This window comes from Pan troglodytes, chromosome 8 (assembly GCF_028858775.2).
Source record: "Pan troglodytes isolate AG18354 chromosome 8, NHGRI_mPanTro3-v2.0_pri, whole genome shotgun sequence".
NCBI lineage: Eukaryota > Metazoa > Chordata > Mammalia > Primates > Hominidae > Pan > Pan troglodytes.
This window is the reverse complement of record NC_072406.2, coordinates 117,287,357-117,301,966: the sequence shown is the minus strand read 5'-3', so window position 1 is coordinate 117,301,966 and position 14,610 is coordinate 117,287,357. Positions and strand designations below refer to the sequence as shown.

The 14,610-nt window shown below is 40.0% G+C and overlaps 1 protein-coding gene across 1 annotated transcript in view; it reads right to left on the bottom strand.

The window, feature by feature from the left end:
- The window catches only part of SORCS3 (sortilin related VPS10 domain containing receptor 3), a 617,030-nt gene that overhangs the window by 69,402 nt on the left and 533,018 nt on the right, over positions 1-14,610 (bottom strand). Inside the window, exon 14 of the mRNA XM_016919295.4 lies at positions 12,262-12,369. Within this exon, the coding sequence (XP_016774784.1) occupies positions 12,262-12,369 (108 nt within the window). The remainder of the gene's footprint in view (positions 1-12,261; positions 12,370-14,610) is intronic.

The following is a 14,610-nucleotide window of genomic DNA, read 5'->3' as shown; positions in this document are numbered from 1 at the left end:
CTCCGTCTCAAAAATAATAATAACAATTAATATTACTAATGTTAGTGAAAAATTATTGAACACTGAGGGTATGCTAACCACTATGCATGGATCATCTCATTTTATTCGTTATTCCCATTTAACAGATGAGGAAACTGAGGTTCAAAAAAGTTAAATAACTCATCTGACAAGGTTACACAGCAAGTAAATGATGAAGCCAGGGGTCAAACTTAGGCATTTGCAGCAACCATTCTAAAACAATTCTCAGCAATGTGTGTTTTCAGCAAGGCTGTTACTCTTTTTTAAGTCCTTCATGACTCATTAGCAATCATTTAACTGCACAGTTTGGCACTGAGGTATGGGCAATGGGATGCTCTCACCTCCAGCTCCTAATAGCCTGTTTGCATAAAAGGCAGAAATGCCTTGAAATATATAAAACTGAAAGTACAGTTGGAGGAAAAAAGGAGAAATCTGCAGAGAAGAGGTTATCTAGAAAGTTCCAATTATGACCCTATTTGTCTCAAAGGCTAAAGCATCTACTGCATGAAGAATTATGTAGTTGACTCTGAGCTATGAGTCTATTGGCTTAGCCTCCAGTTGGGAATCCCTGAGGCATACAAAAGAACAAACGGAATTATAAAGTTTCAGTGCTGGAGGGGTCTTTACGGATGAGCTTCTGACCAACCTTTTCACATGCTAGCTGGGGAAACTAAGGCCTGCTCAAGGACACAAAGATCTGGAACCCAAGTCTCTTGACAGCCAGCTCTTTCTTCCAAGCTGACTGCTCTTCATGGGAAACTTTCAGCTTGCAGAGTCATGGTGTGCCATATGTGACCACAGCACCATGAAAACTTGAGGAATGCAGAGTAGAGAAGTGATTGACATCCAGGACTGCAGTTAACTAGGAAAGGCTTCAGCCAAGACTTACTTTCCAGATTTCACTGCCTTTTCTCCCAGGCTCCTGCACCTAAAGGGTGCTCTGCATTTTCCAAACTCCAGCCTGCCATTCTGTAACTACAGATGTGCGCTACCAGTTTCCTCTAAGACAGAGGATCTTTGATGTGCTAAGACGTGGCATTCCCCTGCACAGCCTTTCCCCTCACTTTATTGGATCAAACGAATCATCAGAATGACAGGGACAAAGATGAAATGAGCCTACTCCTATCCAGAGACAGCTTAACTATGCTGCTCATTGAGCCACTTGTGTGGGTGAAAGTCAGAAATACTAGGGCGCTAGAGTCTAAAATGGGTTTCATGGGTAGCCAGCAAGCTGAGGGCAGGCAAAGACCCTCAATTTACAAATAAAGAACCCCTGCTAGAAGTGAGGGAAGAAGAGAAATTCTCACATTGGTCCAGGGGTTTCCCTACATTCATATGTAGATAAATGAACTGTAATCAACTGTTCTCCAGTGACCCACTCTGGCTACATACAACTTCTCCCTATTGACACACTGGATTTATTTCTCATTCCTCTAAGCAAATAGTTAAACGTGCTGTGGATTCCGGTGAGTCATACACCATCTCCTCTACCACCTCCATCCAGGACTCAGAATTAGCCATTGCTAGGTAACCACAAATCCCGACTCAATCCTTTCACCCAGCTTCAACTCCTTTTACTGGCTGGATGTCATTAATTTGAGAGCAAATTATTACAAACCTGGAAAACAGTTCTAAAATGCCTGCAGATTTATGATGAAGTCATTTCACAAAAGGTCACAGGCAACCCTGCTATAATTAAATCTTTCATTAATTTTTAAAATACACAATAACTTACAAGTGCAGCATAAATTAACCAGATGACCTTGAAGAAATTACAGAACTGTTTCAGCAGAAGCTACTATTTAGCAATTTCCTGAAATTTTATTTTACAAGTAGAATTTGTCTATTTCCCATTCTTACCTCTTATTGGGTTCTAGTAGTATGTTTATTTGAAATGATTTAGTATTAATTTCATCAGGGCATTGGTTAGCACTGGGAAGTGATGGTACACAGTTGAGGCTCTTTCTTCCTCCAGATCACAACCTCAAAGGGAGAGTAAGAGTGACCCACATCATCATCAGGATAAACTCAAATGCAGCCCCTCCCTTTCATTATCTGGGAGATGATTTTTTAAAATGTCATTTTAAATTTATCATTTTGATAAATGATTTCCCTTTTTCTCATTATAAAAATAATGCACTCTCATCATGAAAAATTTGAAAACTAAAAAAATCTGTAGATAAGAAAATAAAAGCCTCACTGGAGGTAATGCTTTTAATATTCTGTGATGTTCCTTTGATTCATTGGCATGTTATTCTTTCTCAGGCTAGGCAAAAAGCAAAAATCAAACTGAAGCCAGGGTTAGAATCTTTGGAAGTTAAGAGGTACCCTGAAGCCCTTAAGCCTTAGCACCATCTATCTCCCCCAGTTTTTTTTCTTTTTTTTTTACTCAGATACACACACCACCACCACCACCAGCAGCAGCAGCACCACCACCATTTAAAAAGCTCAGAATTGGATTATAGAACTGATTCCATGAATGTCAGAGCTGAAATAAACCTCATTCAAAATTGATCTTTCCTCTACTGAGGATGGAAGTGGTTTTTAAAATATAAACTTCTTAACAGTGACCCTATTTTGTTTATGCCCTAGCCCAGCTTCTAGAACTCTTAAAACAGTGCCTGCCTTGTAGTAAGCTATCGATAAATATTGTTGATTAAAGAAATAATAAATGTTCTTGTAATAGCAACACTTGATTCATGTGGACTCCCGAATCCTCTTTTAAATGTTCCTGTAAGAGTTCAGTTCTCTCTGAAAGGCCTGGCTCCCCATGCCTCCTTTTTCCTCTGCCTCCAAAAGCCCTCCTCCTTTCCCTCCCTCCATGAAGGAAGCTGCTGAGGACAGATTTCAAATCAAAGCAGAAAGAGCATAGTTGTGGCAAGGCCAGACATCAGCAGACAACAGCTGTTGGTCTCCAGAAATTCAGGCCACATTCTTGGCTATTGGTGTGTGTCCATGCCACCTGATTGTTTTCCCATTAGGGTGTAGATGGGATTAGTGGTAAAGGAGGTCAGTGGCTACAGGGCGAATTGCACTGAGCAAAGGCCAGACATGAACTAGACCTTAATAGAAATAGGCAGGGGATCAACAGCAAGAATCCTGCAAGTGGAGACTGTTAGTTACACAATACAATGATTGGCAAGGTGGTGGAAAGCGGCAAAGATTAAAAGGCTTGAAAATAAATATGGGGGGAAGAGGTGGGTGGAAGGAAAACCGAGAAAGAGACTAAAAAGCATTGGAAGAGAAGAAGCAAAAGGAAGAAAGATGATTTCTAAAATGAATAAAAATAAATCATCCTAGTCCAAACAACTCTGATTCTTTTCTCAAAACTAACTAAATCTGTGTAATGGGCTTGAAAGTTTAAGGTCCATAACTGTGGGTGAGAAAATGTGGTCTGTGAACCTGTAGAAGATGAGTCTGGAGTTGAGCAATGACAGAGACTCTAAGAGATGGAAACAAGGGAGAAGATGGATATTTGAGATGGGATTTAGACAGGAGGAAAGAGGGAATTTTTTTTTTTTTTTTTTTTTTTTGAGATGGAGTCTCACTCTTGTTGCCCAGGCTGGAGTGCAGTGGCACGATCTCGGCTCACTGCAACTTCTGCCTCCTGGTTTCAAGCGATTCTCCCACCTCAGCCTCCCAAGTAGCTGAGATTACAAGTGCCCACCACTACGCCCAGCTAATTTTTGTATTTTTTAGTAGAGACGGGGTTTCACTATGTTGGTCAAGCTGGTCTCAAACTCCTGACCTCAGGTGATCTGCCCACCTCAGCCTCCCAAAGTGCTGGGATTACAGGCGTGAGCCACCACACCCGGTTAAGGTAGGGAAATTTAAAGAGCTATAAGAGAGGAAGGGAAAGAGGGACACTGTGTTTTCTTATGTCATTAAAATGTCATGACATTTCTCAGTTTCCTACTTTATGTCAATTCCTGAACCAAAAAATAAAAAGAATCAGAAAAAGTATAAAGTTCAGTACCTGCTCTTAGTTTGCCATCGAGTCCAATAGAATTACTTACTCACCATATATTTGCTGAGCATCACCTATGCACGAGGACAATTATGTTCAGTGCTATGGGAGATAATAAATAAGACACAGTTGCAAGCCTCCTCAATCTTACAGAACAAATAAGAAGCCCTGGCATTCTATCTGCAAAGATAATCCACATGTAAAACAATCAGAAAACAGTGCAAGAATTATTATTGCATTATTGTTGCATAATAAGAGTGCATTATTTGTGATAATGTCAATTCACCATGACCCACCAATTCCACTTCTGGCTTGCAACTCAGAGAACTTCTTCCATGTATGTACCTGGAGGCATACATAAAGATGTGGTAATACTGTTTGTAAGAGCACATAGCTAGAAATAACCTAAATTTCCATTGATAAGAAAATAGATAAATTGTGCATATTTATATCATGACAACATGCCATATAGCATGAAAAGTGCCTGGACCAGATGGATATGACCCCAGATAGATAATATTGAGAGAAAAAATCATGTAGAAGAATATTATTTTTATAAATTAGACATTTAGAAAACATATAAAGTGATACCACATATATTTCTATGAATACATAAGTGTCCACATATGTTCTAGAAGGGGTTGTGGAAGGAGTAAGGATAATAAGTCTGAGATGGACAATAATGAAAATATCAACTCTATCTAGGATTTCCTGTATATTTTATTTAAAAATCTGAATCAAAGTGATAACAGATTAATATTTATTAATTTCAGGTGGTGGGTACACAAGCTTTGTAATATTATTCTTTGCATTATTCTGTATTTCTTAAATGTCAACAAAAACCTGTAAGACAATAATGTAGTTATGAAATTGCAGATATAGAATCCAAATTGTGAATCACAAATTTAAAATCTTACCAGAGCAGGAGGGCAACTTCAACGAACAAGGAGTGAAACGGGGCAGCCGGAGAGGACATGTGTACACCAGGTGAGGGGTGGGGCAGAAACAGCAAACCCTGTCCGAAGTGGGCAGTTGCCATGCAGCTTCAGGAGAATGTTGGACTACAGGGTGTTGGACTTAGTGCTGCCAGATGTTTCTGATTTTGCAAATGTGGGCTCCATTGGAAAAAGTACACACCAAGCAAGATACACCTGTGAGTCACTGTGAGCCCCATGAAAGGAATTCAATATAAGGAAATGAGAAAGAACTTGGGCTTCCTGAAAGAGGTGAGACTTATATGTGGGGTTTTGATAAGAAATGAGGAGTGTTTTTTATTTTATTTTTTTAACAAAAGCTGAATATACCATTTATGACAACATTGGTGAACCAAGAGGACATTATGTTAGGTGAAAAAAGCCAATCATCGAAGGACACATACTTTATGATTTTACTTACATAAGGTATCTAAAATAGTCAAACTCATAGAAGCAGAGAATAGAGTGATAATTGCCAGGGGCAGGAGGAGGGGAAAATGAAGAGTTCTTCAACGCACATAAAGTTCCAATTATGCAAGATGAGTAAGTTCTAGAAATCTGATGTACAACATAGTGTCTGTATTTAGCAATACATTATTGTACACTTTAAAATACATCAAGAGGACAGAATTCATGTTAAATGTTCTTACCCAAAAAAACTCACAAAAGAACAAAAGGTAATTTTTGGAGATGATAGGATATGTTTAGTAACTGCGATTGTGGTGATGGTCATGGTTGTACATATACATCCAAACTCATCAAAATGTATACATTAAATATGTGCAATTTTGTATATATCAATTATATCTCAATAAAACTTTTTTAAAGAAATAAGGAAACTTCTAAGCCATTTCATAAAAAGTATATTTTCAATACTTCATTAGGCAGGGCAATTGGAGAAGCAATTTATAGCTAGGGGAAATATGTAAAAACTGTGTCAAAAATTCAAATGGTATTTTTAATATATTTACAATGGATAAAAACCCATGGGCATTCTTGTTCAGGTTCAAATTACAACCCACGGGCCATGTCTGGCCAGCTATATGTTTTGGATGGCCCACAAGCTGAGAGTTATTTTTACATTTTAAATGGTTGGGGGGGAAAAGCAAGTGAAGAATTGTATTTTATGACATGCATGTGAAAATTATATGAAATTCAAGATTCAGTGTTCATAAAGTTTTATTGGAACACACAGATGCCCATTTGTCTCCATAATGTCTATGGCTGCTTTCACCCACTAGGCTAGAAGGATTGAGTAGTTGCAACAAAAGCCCTATGGCCAGCAAAGCCTAAAATCTTTACTGTGTGGCCCTTTACAGAAGTCTGCCGACCCCTGCTCTAGCTGGCCAAAATTCTTCCCTGCAAGTGGCCTGGTTCTTGATCATTAGATCACAGAGATTACCAACATGTCCAGTGTTCTTCAATAGAGGTTATTATTTCACTTAGTCCTCACATCCACATGAGGAAATGGGAGCTCAGAGCGGAGTGAAGCAAGGCACTAAAGTCACATAGGTGGTAAACAGCGAGCTGAGCATTTTCCCTGGAAAGTGAATCTCCAAAGCCCATGCTCTCAGTCACCACACCATCCCTCCCCCTGAGCCCACACAGCAATCCATTGATCAAAATAAGCTTTTTCCTTCCAGGCTGTTGCCAGTCCCCAGTATACCCTACCATCATCCAATACCCCCTCTGCAGGCATGGATTCTGCTTTTGTGTTCCTTGGCACAAACAAGAGTGTGCCTCTGAGATGCTGGCAAGCCTGGCGACAATCTGAAGGTTATGAATCAAGCAGCCAGCCTGAGAGGTGATGACTTGGGAGTTCCACCGGATTTGCCGATTACTCGAATGACTTACTTTGGGCAAAGTAAAATCAGGCTCTTCCAGCAAACAACAGAGAATTGAAAAACAGATCAATGGAAGCAGCTCTGGTTCATTTTCAATGACTTTATCGGATGCAGTTACTAGAGGCTAAACAATGCATTTAAGCTCAGTGCTGAGCCTCTGCCTTGTGCTAAGGCTGTATTTAAAAGAATGATCCCTGCTAGGCATGTGGTCACAGTTTTTTAAGTGGAAAAGGCTTCATTTAAAAAAAGAAAAAAAAACCTCTGCAGCTTTGGGGTTTGCATAATTTTCTAAGCAAAATGATCTTTCTCCCCTTCACTTTGGCTGTTAGTTCTGCTGGTGGAACAATTAATCAGAGATTTATGCCAATTACAACTGGATTTATAAGAGGAGTCAACAAGGCAATTGGCCCTAGCCAAAGGTATCTGTAGCCCTTTTCACCTCTCACTTTCCTCTACTGTCCAGGCACATTCCTACCACTCCATGTCTGCTCACACTGTTCCACCCACCAGGAATGTCCTTGCTCCCTCTTTTCTGTATAGCCATGAACCCCTTTACAGCCACTCTGTCTTCAATCACATCTTTGATATCTAACGGCAACTAAAATGTTTCCCATACTGGCCAGGCGCACTGGCACATGTGCCTGTAATTGCAGCAATTTGGGAGGCTGAGGTGGGCAGATCACTTGAGCTCAGGAATTCAAGACCAGCCTGGGCAACATGGCAAAACCCCACCTCTATAAAAAATACAAAAATTAGCCAGGAATGGTAGCAAGCACCTGTAGTCTCAGCTACTTGGGAGGCTGAGGTAGGAGGATCACTTGACCCCTGAGCCTGGGAGGTCAAGGCTGCAGTGAACCATGACTGCAACACTGCACTCCAAGCTGGGCAACAGAGTGAGACCCTACCTCAAACAAACAAACAACATCAACAACAACAACAAAACACATTTATAACATACCTTACCATTTAATCATTATCTAATTATTTCATGTATTTATCGTACTTCTTCAAATGGATTGTGAATTAACATCAAGAACTAGGTCTGCTGTGACTTGGTGTCTGGCAGCATAGCAGGCACTCATCATACTAAGTAAACAACTGGTATACTGCCACTGTTTCCCCACACATCTTGGTACTCCTTGATGGAACAAACCTTAGAGAATTACAGTACCTTCCTTTAAATTTTACCTTCAAGCCTGGAGCTTGAAATTCACATTCCTTGCTCTTATTTTGCCTCTTTATGAACATGTGAGCTGAGCCTCAGTGTCCTCATCTGCCCAATGATGCCAATCCTATCTACCTTCCAGAGTTGTTGGGAGATTTCCATAAAATCAAGTTTGAAAAAGTGCTCAATGTGATACCTGGCACAAAAAAAAAAAAAAAAAAAGATGCTGAATAGTCACAAGTTGGCTGCAAGGTCTTCACTGGGTTCCTCCAAATCAGACTAAATTCTCCTTAAGCATTTTAGACATTCACTCATGGTAAGAAGTGTCTGATCTCTTTCAGAGAAGCTGTACTTCTCCCTTCTAAGATTTTTTTTTTCTAGGAAGCTGCTAGAGAAGTTCTCTTTGGCCCCTGTAAAAGTATAGCTAAATCATAGCCAATTGGTTCAAACATTTCTTATCAGGAAAGAATTTCAAACATAGCTTTGAGGATGCAGGAAAGCAGTGTTTTTCTATCTGATTCCACATCTCAGTCAAGCTAAAGAAAAGCTCTCTTTAAAGTGCTAATCAAAGGGCAAACAGCCTTTCATGAAATAGTGGACCAAAGAGGCCCAAGTGCTGCAACAGCCACAGGCATCTCATCATCTGGAGAGCCACTGCCTGAGACTGCAATAGGCCCTCCAGCTTGTCAGTCAGCCTGTCTTCAGCCTTAAGTAATAAGAACAGTCACATTTCATTTTGAATTTGGCTAGACTAGATGGTTCCCATTACAGTTACCAGGGGGATGTTTCAATAATAACATCTGAAAAGACAGTAGTAAAAAGAGCAATAAAGGTAGCCAAGTCCCAGGCCTCCACTCTGGGGACTGTCTCCCATGTAAATCCTCCTGCAAAGCTATGGTGTTAGAAGTGTCCATGTTCCTGGAGCACTGGCCTCCAGGAAAAGTGGAAATTGGGCAGATTATTGTGAAAGGTGGAGGAAATCAGAATCATTCCCAGTAAGCTCCTCATTCTCTAGCTGCCCTTTTGTGCCCACATGCCATTCCACCCCAATGTATCATAACCTCCATATAGACACCTCTACACACATATGCAGTCTGCTCTGATTCCTATCCAACCCCAGCCCCCATGATTTGCACCTACTGCATTCTGACCATAGCATTTCAGAATCTCTAGAGATCTATAATCAATTTCCTAACATGCTAGAGCCATGGCCCAGAAAAATCACAACAATCACAACAAAGGTAAGATTTTTAGAAGTCACTTGATTCTTCCATTTAATAATTCATTTATCCAGTACATATATACTGTTAAATCCTCCATGTTAGCACAAGCCTGGTAAATATATAGCACTGAAAGAACAAGATACACAAAGATCCTCCCTCATGGGAACTTAAAGTCACATGCAGGGATGTCTGTGCACGTGTGCACATGTGTGTCCTTCCACATGTCTGTCTTAAGGGTAGATGAAGATGGAGGGGAAAGATATTCAACAACTAATACTCTTTGTATTAACATTTATTATCTAAAGTGCTGTGAAGGAAAAAATAAATAAGGCCAGATAACATATAGCGTGGGAACCCATCCTGATCTGGCAGGCTATGAGAACTGATATTTAAGCTGAGATCAGAAAGATACTTAGAAATTTAGTTGTTTAAGTAGGGAAGGCAGGCCCATTCTGGCAGATACAAAGAACCTGGGGGCAGGAAGGCACCAGTGCATCAGAAAAGGGTGGTCAGGTCAGGGAGGTTGGAGAAAAAGCCCCAAGCAGGTGGTCAATATAGATACTTGTAGGCCGTTCTATGAGTTTAGACTCTATCCTAAAGGCAATGGAAAGGCCTCAATGGGTTTTAAGAAAACTGGTGATTTGATCAGATTTTTTAATTTCAAAAATGTCACTCTGGATACAGGTCAAATTCCTAAATGTGACTTAAAATCTTTCATAGTCTTACTCCCTTAACACCCAGCCACCCTCTTTCATGGTTCTTACCTTTGTTTGTGTTCTTTCCTTTGCCTTGGAATCATTCATTCATTCAACGATTACTGACATCCTACAACATGCCAATCCTTGCTTTCAACACTGAGTTTATATTAGTGAATAAAACTGTTAAAAATCTATGCTTTCTTGGAACTTACATTTCATTCTCTATTATATGGTTTTCCACTTGTGAACTGCTATGAAAACTTCCAGACCAACTCAGTTGTCACCTACTGTGTGTGTGAATTCTTCCTTTTCCTCTGCTATCTCCTGGCTGTATAACTAGGGTACCATGATGATTACTTTATCGCCACTTACTCTCACCACTTAAGTCTGAGAGCTCCTTGCAGACAAATAATTTCATTTGCCTTTATAAACTCTCCTAAGTTCTAACAAGGTCTGATATATATTAGAAGCTCTCTAACTGTTAAATATATAAATTCTCCAAATCAATAGATAAGAGAAAGCAACAGAACCTTAGAGTGGCTGTTTTTTCTCCCTGACCACACAGAGCTAAAGAGAGAATCAGGGTTAACAGTAAGGGGAAGGATACACAGTATTTGAATGACCTACTTTATTAATAAGTTTTCAATTCAACAGCAAAGCTAAGCATTCTTGTCCCCAAATGGACTCCTTGTCTTCACAGTTCCTACAGAAATATATAATATTTTAAAACTCCTATTTCAATCTTTGCCATTGCCATTCCACAACTGGGCAACCCTAGTAGGCCAGTTGGTTTCAATACCATTTTCATATTTAGAATAGAGACAGAAATCACCTCTTGGCAACCCTTCCAGGGCTTGTCCAGCTATCTGAAGAGTCCTGACAAAATCTGTGTTGTTTTCATACAAAAGAAACTCTGAATTTAACAAAATGTTAAAACAGGTAACTTGAATTGTTTATACTCATTTTGATGAATACTTCCAAGATCCATCTTAATTTCATAAAAAGATCCCCTATAAGAAAATAATTATGCTCTCTTCTCTAAGTATCTTGATAAGAAAATAAAACAGGAACAGAAGCTCTGTCAAGCTCTTAGGGAGTCTTGGCCAGGAGGAAAGGAAAACAGAAGTGCTATCTCATCTTTTCAGTAAATGGTTTGGCTCTGAGGTCAATCTCCCTCATATCCATGTGACCAGCTAAACTCCATCTGAAGCTGAGAAAAAAATTATTATCATTTAAGATTAGATGAACACAGAACTTAAGCTGTGGCCTTAAACTTGCTAGGGAATACCAGGTCATGTAGAGATTGGCATACACGTGATGTTGTTCAAAGTAATGCCCAAAAGAAGATGCAATGAGTTCAAATAGGCCTCATAGACGAGAATGGGGCCAAACTATAAGATTTGATCAAAACTGCATAAATACAATTACAAAGAATTTTTTCATAACTGATCACTTATTGGCTCCTAGATTGGCCTTTCTTCCAAGTCCATCACCATTGGAAAAAGACTAATTCAAACTATAAAGAAATCTATGTGTACAAAAGTTAAATCAAGAGCAGTGTCCCTAAGAGTAGGAAGATCATACACCCTTCCACCGAACCAGCACAGATGCACGCTATGAGCCCTTCTGTGCCAACTCCACACTGTAGCAAATATCCCTTAATTTTGCCCAACAAGACTCCACTCTGTCCAGTGAAGAGCTGAGGTGTAAGGTTCTCCAGCCAATTGGGAGTGGGGGAGGTGGGGGACAGTATTGGTTGGTGGAAGATTACAGTTACCCACTCACCATGTACACATGTGCACACATAAACACAGGTGATCAACTTCTAAGATTAAATCTCATTATAAAAGAGTATAGAAAAAAATTTACAGTGAAATAATCTGAAGCAAAATAACTGTGGAGTGTGTGTCTGTGTGTGTTTGTGTGTGTGTGTGTGTCTATGAGAGAGAGAGAGAAAGAAAGAGACATCTCTTACAATATTTCTGATTTCAATAAGTTGACTGTTTTACTCCCTCCATCCCTGCCCCTGCTCCTTATCTCCCACTAGACTGTTTTGGAAAGAGAAAAAAAACATCTAACGACATAAGTTTTCTGTTTGCTTGGGTTTTAAATAAATGGGAATTTGCTATCATTCTTTAAATTCTATTAGAAACCTTGACTGTTCAATTAGGACCCTAGCCTCTCTAATCCTGGCAGTAGCTTTTTGAGTTTGTAGGTATAAAAATAAGTATTTCCATTTTATAGATGAGGAAATTTTGGCCCAGAGATTGGACCACTTTGGTGTAGGGTTCCCTGGGAAAAATCCGAGGCCTCAATGAAAGTAGAACCAGTGTCTCTGGTCTTCTTCCTGTCACAGCAAAAGAAGTACTCACGTCATGATGTGGGTCTCCATTCCTGCCTCCACCAGAGCCCCGTCAACAAAGAGAGGAACCGAAGTGAAACCATACTTGTCCCAAGAGTGGCCCTCATCAAAACTCACCCTGTGTTGGAAACAAGTACACAAAAAAGACAGCTGAAAATAAAGCCACACTCTTCTGTAACCATTTTTCAGGTTATTAAATTTTCCTCTGTATCTTGCTTTCTGGCAGTGTGGATTATCAATAGGTTTTAATCTTCAACATCTCCCCATATTATTATGAGATTTGATCAAAACTGCATTTCCGGACTTGGGCGGAGACAGCACCTAGAGTTGCAGATATATTTCAACACATTAGAATCGACAAACAGCCCAAGCAGGAGGGCTTAGTGGATGGAATGTCACGTTTCAAGTACTCACAATGGAACCTGAGGTTCAATTTACAGTACAATCCATTCAGCCCTTGGAGGTTCTGACACCAATTGAGTAAGGCTGGTGGACCCAATGGAAAGGGAGGGGGTTTGTCTTTCAGATCAAACCTTACAAACAGCAATTTTCTATTTGTTCAAAACAGATGTTAGGATCATTTTCCCTCCCCAGTGCCACTTTAAGGGGCTTTTAGGGATGACCACTGAGAGTCTGAGATGTTCTGAGCAACACTGCCTCATCTTTCATCCAAAGGTAAGAGGAAGGTCTGGCCCCTTGTGGAAACAGAACCTGCAATGCTTTAAAGAGGTGTAACTAGTGGAAGAAACTTGAGCAATTCTGAGTGCTTGTTTCCTTTCCTTTCTTGATATTATCAAGGACCTTTCTGCCCCTTGATTTAACCAGGGGGCATAGCCCAAGGACCATCTCCTCTGAGAAGCTTTTCTCAGCATCCCTTCTTTCCCAAGACAGCCTTAGTTTCTTCATCCTCTATCATAGGATCCTCTATCATAGGTTCATTTTTGTTCTGGCTGATTCTTAATTCTACTCTATTTCCATAATTTAGGATTAAAATTCCCTTCTGTATGTTCCTATAATACCCAGGCCTTCTCCTATCATAGTGCTGACTACTGACTCCTTAACTGATCTTGAATATCTCAATTCAAGATTATAAACTCTGGGAGTTCAGAGATCATGTATGTCTTATCATTGAAAAACCCCTTAATAACAAATATAACACAAATATATCTCTCTTACAATGCTCCTCACAGTATGTGTGTGTGTATACACACACACACACACAAATCCTAATATATGCACATAATATTTATATATATAATATATATAATGGTAAATAAGATGTCTGATTCTCCCACCACACTGTGAAGGGTTTTTGTTTGTTTGTTTGTTTGTTTGTTTGAGACAGAGTCTCACTCCGTTGCCAGGCTGGAGTGCAGTGACACGATCTCGGCTCACTGCAACCTCCGCCTCCCAGGTTCAAGTGATTCTCCTGCCTCAGCCTCCTGAGTAGCTGGGACTACAGGCACGTGCCACCAAGCATGGCTATTTTTTTGTATTTTTTGTAGAGAAAGGGTTTCACTGTGTTAGACAGGATGGTCTCGATCTCCTGGCCTCGTAACCCACCCACCTTGGCCTCCCAAAATGCTGGGATTATAGGCATGAGCCACCGTGCCTGGTCATGTTTTTTGTTTTTTTAAAGAGACAAGGGTCTCACTCTGTTGCTCAGGCTGGAGTGCATCGGTGTGATCATAGCTCATTGCGGCCTTGAACTCTTCAGCTCAAGTGATTATCCCGCCTCAGCCTCCCAAATAGCTAGAACTACAGGCGCGTACCACTGGACCTGGCTAATTTTTTTAAAAAAATTTTTATTTTTGTAGAGGTGGGGTGTTGCTTTATTGCCCAGGCTGGTCTCAACCTCCTGGCTGCAAGCAATCCTCCCACTTGGACTCCCAAAGTGCTGGGATTACAGGTGTGAGCCACCATGCCCAGCCTAACCTGGGAGTATTTTTTTTAGGTCAAACACCATACCATTAATTCTTCTATTCTTAGTATTTAACAGAAAACCTGGCATATAGTTGATACTATATACATGTTAAATGAATACATGAATGAAATAATAAGGAATAATGACGGACCCTCTTTAAATCCATCCAATCATTTCTCAAGCATGACTTATACTGGCACTCATAAGTTGGGTGTGAATTACCACCCCATTAGCAGCCAGCCTACATGGTTCACTCTCTACTCACTTACTTCTTTGTCTTTCTATATCTCTGTCTCTCTCTATTTTACTCTGTTTTATCCTCTCTGTCCTAATGTACAGATTAAAAACAACAATAAAGTCAATCTCTTAACCCAGCTAAAGTAACCAGTCTCTCAGACAATTTTTGCATTTATGGTATACCTTGATCCATGTTCA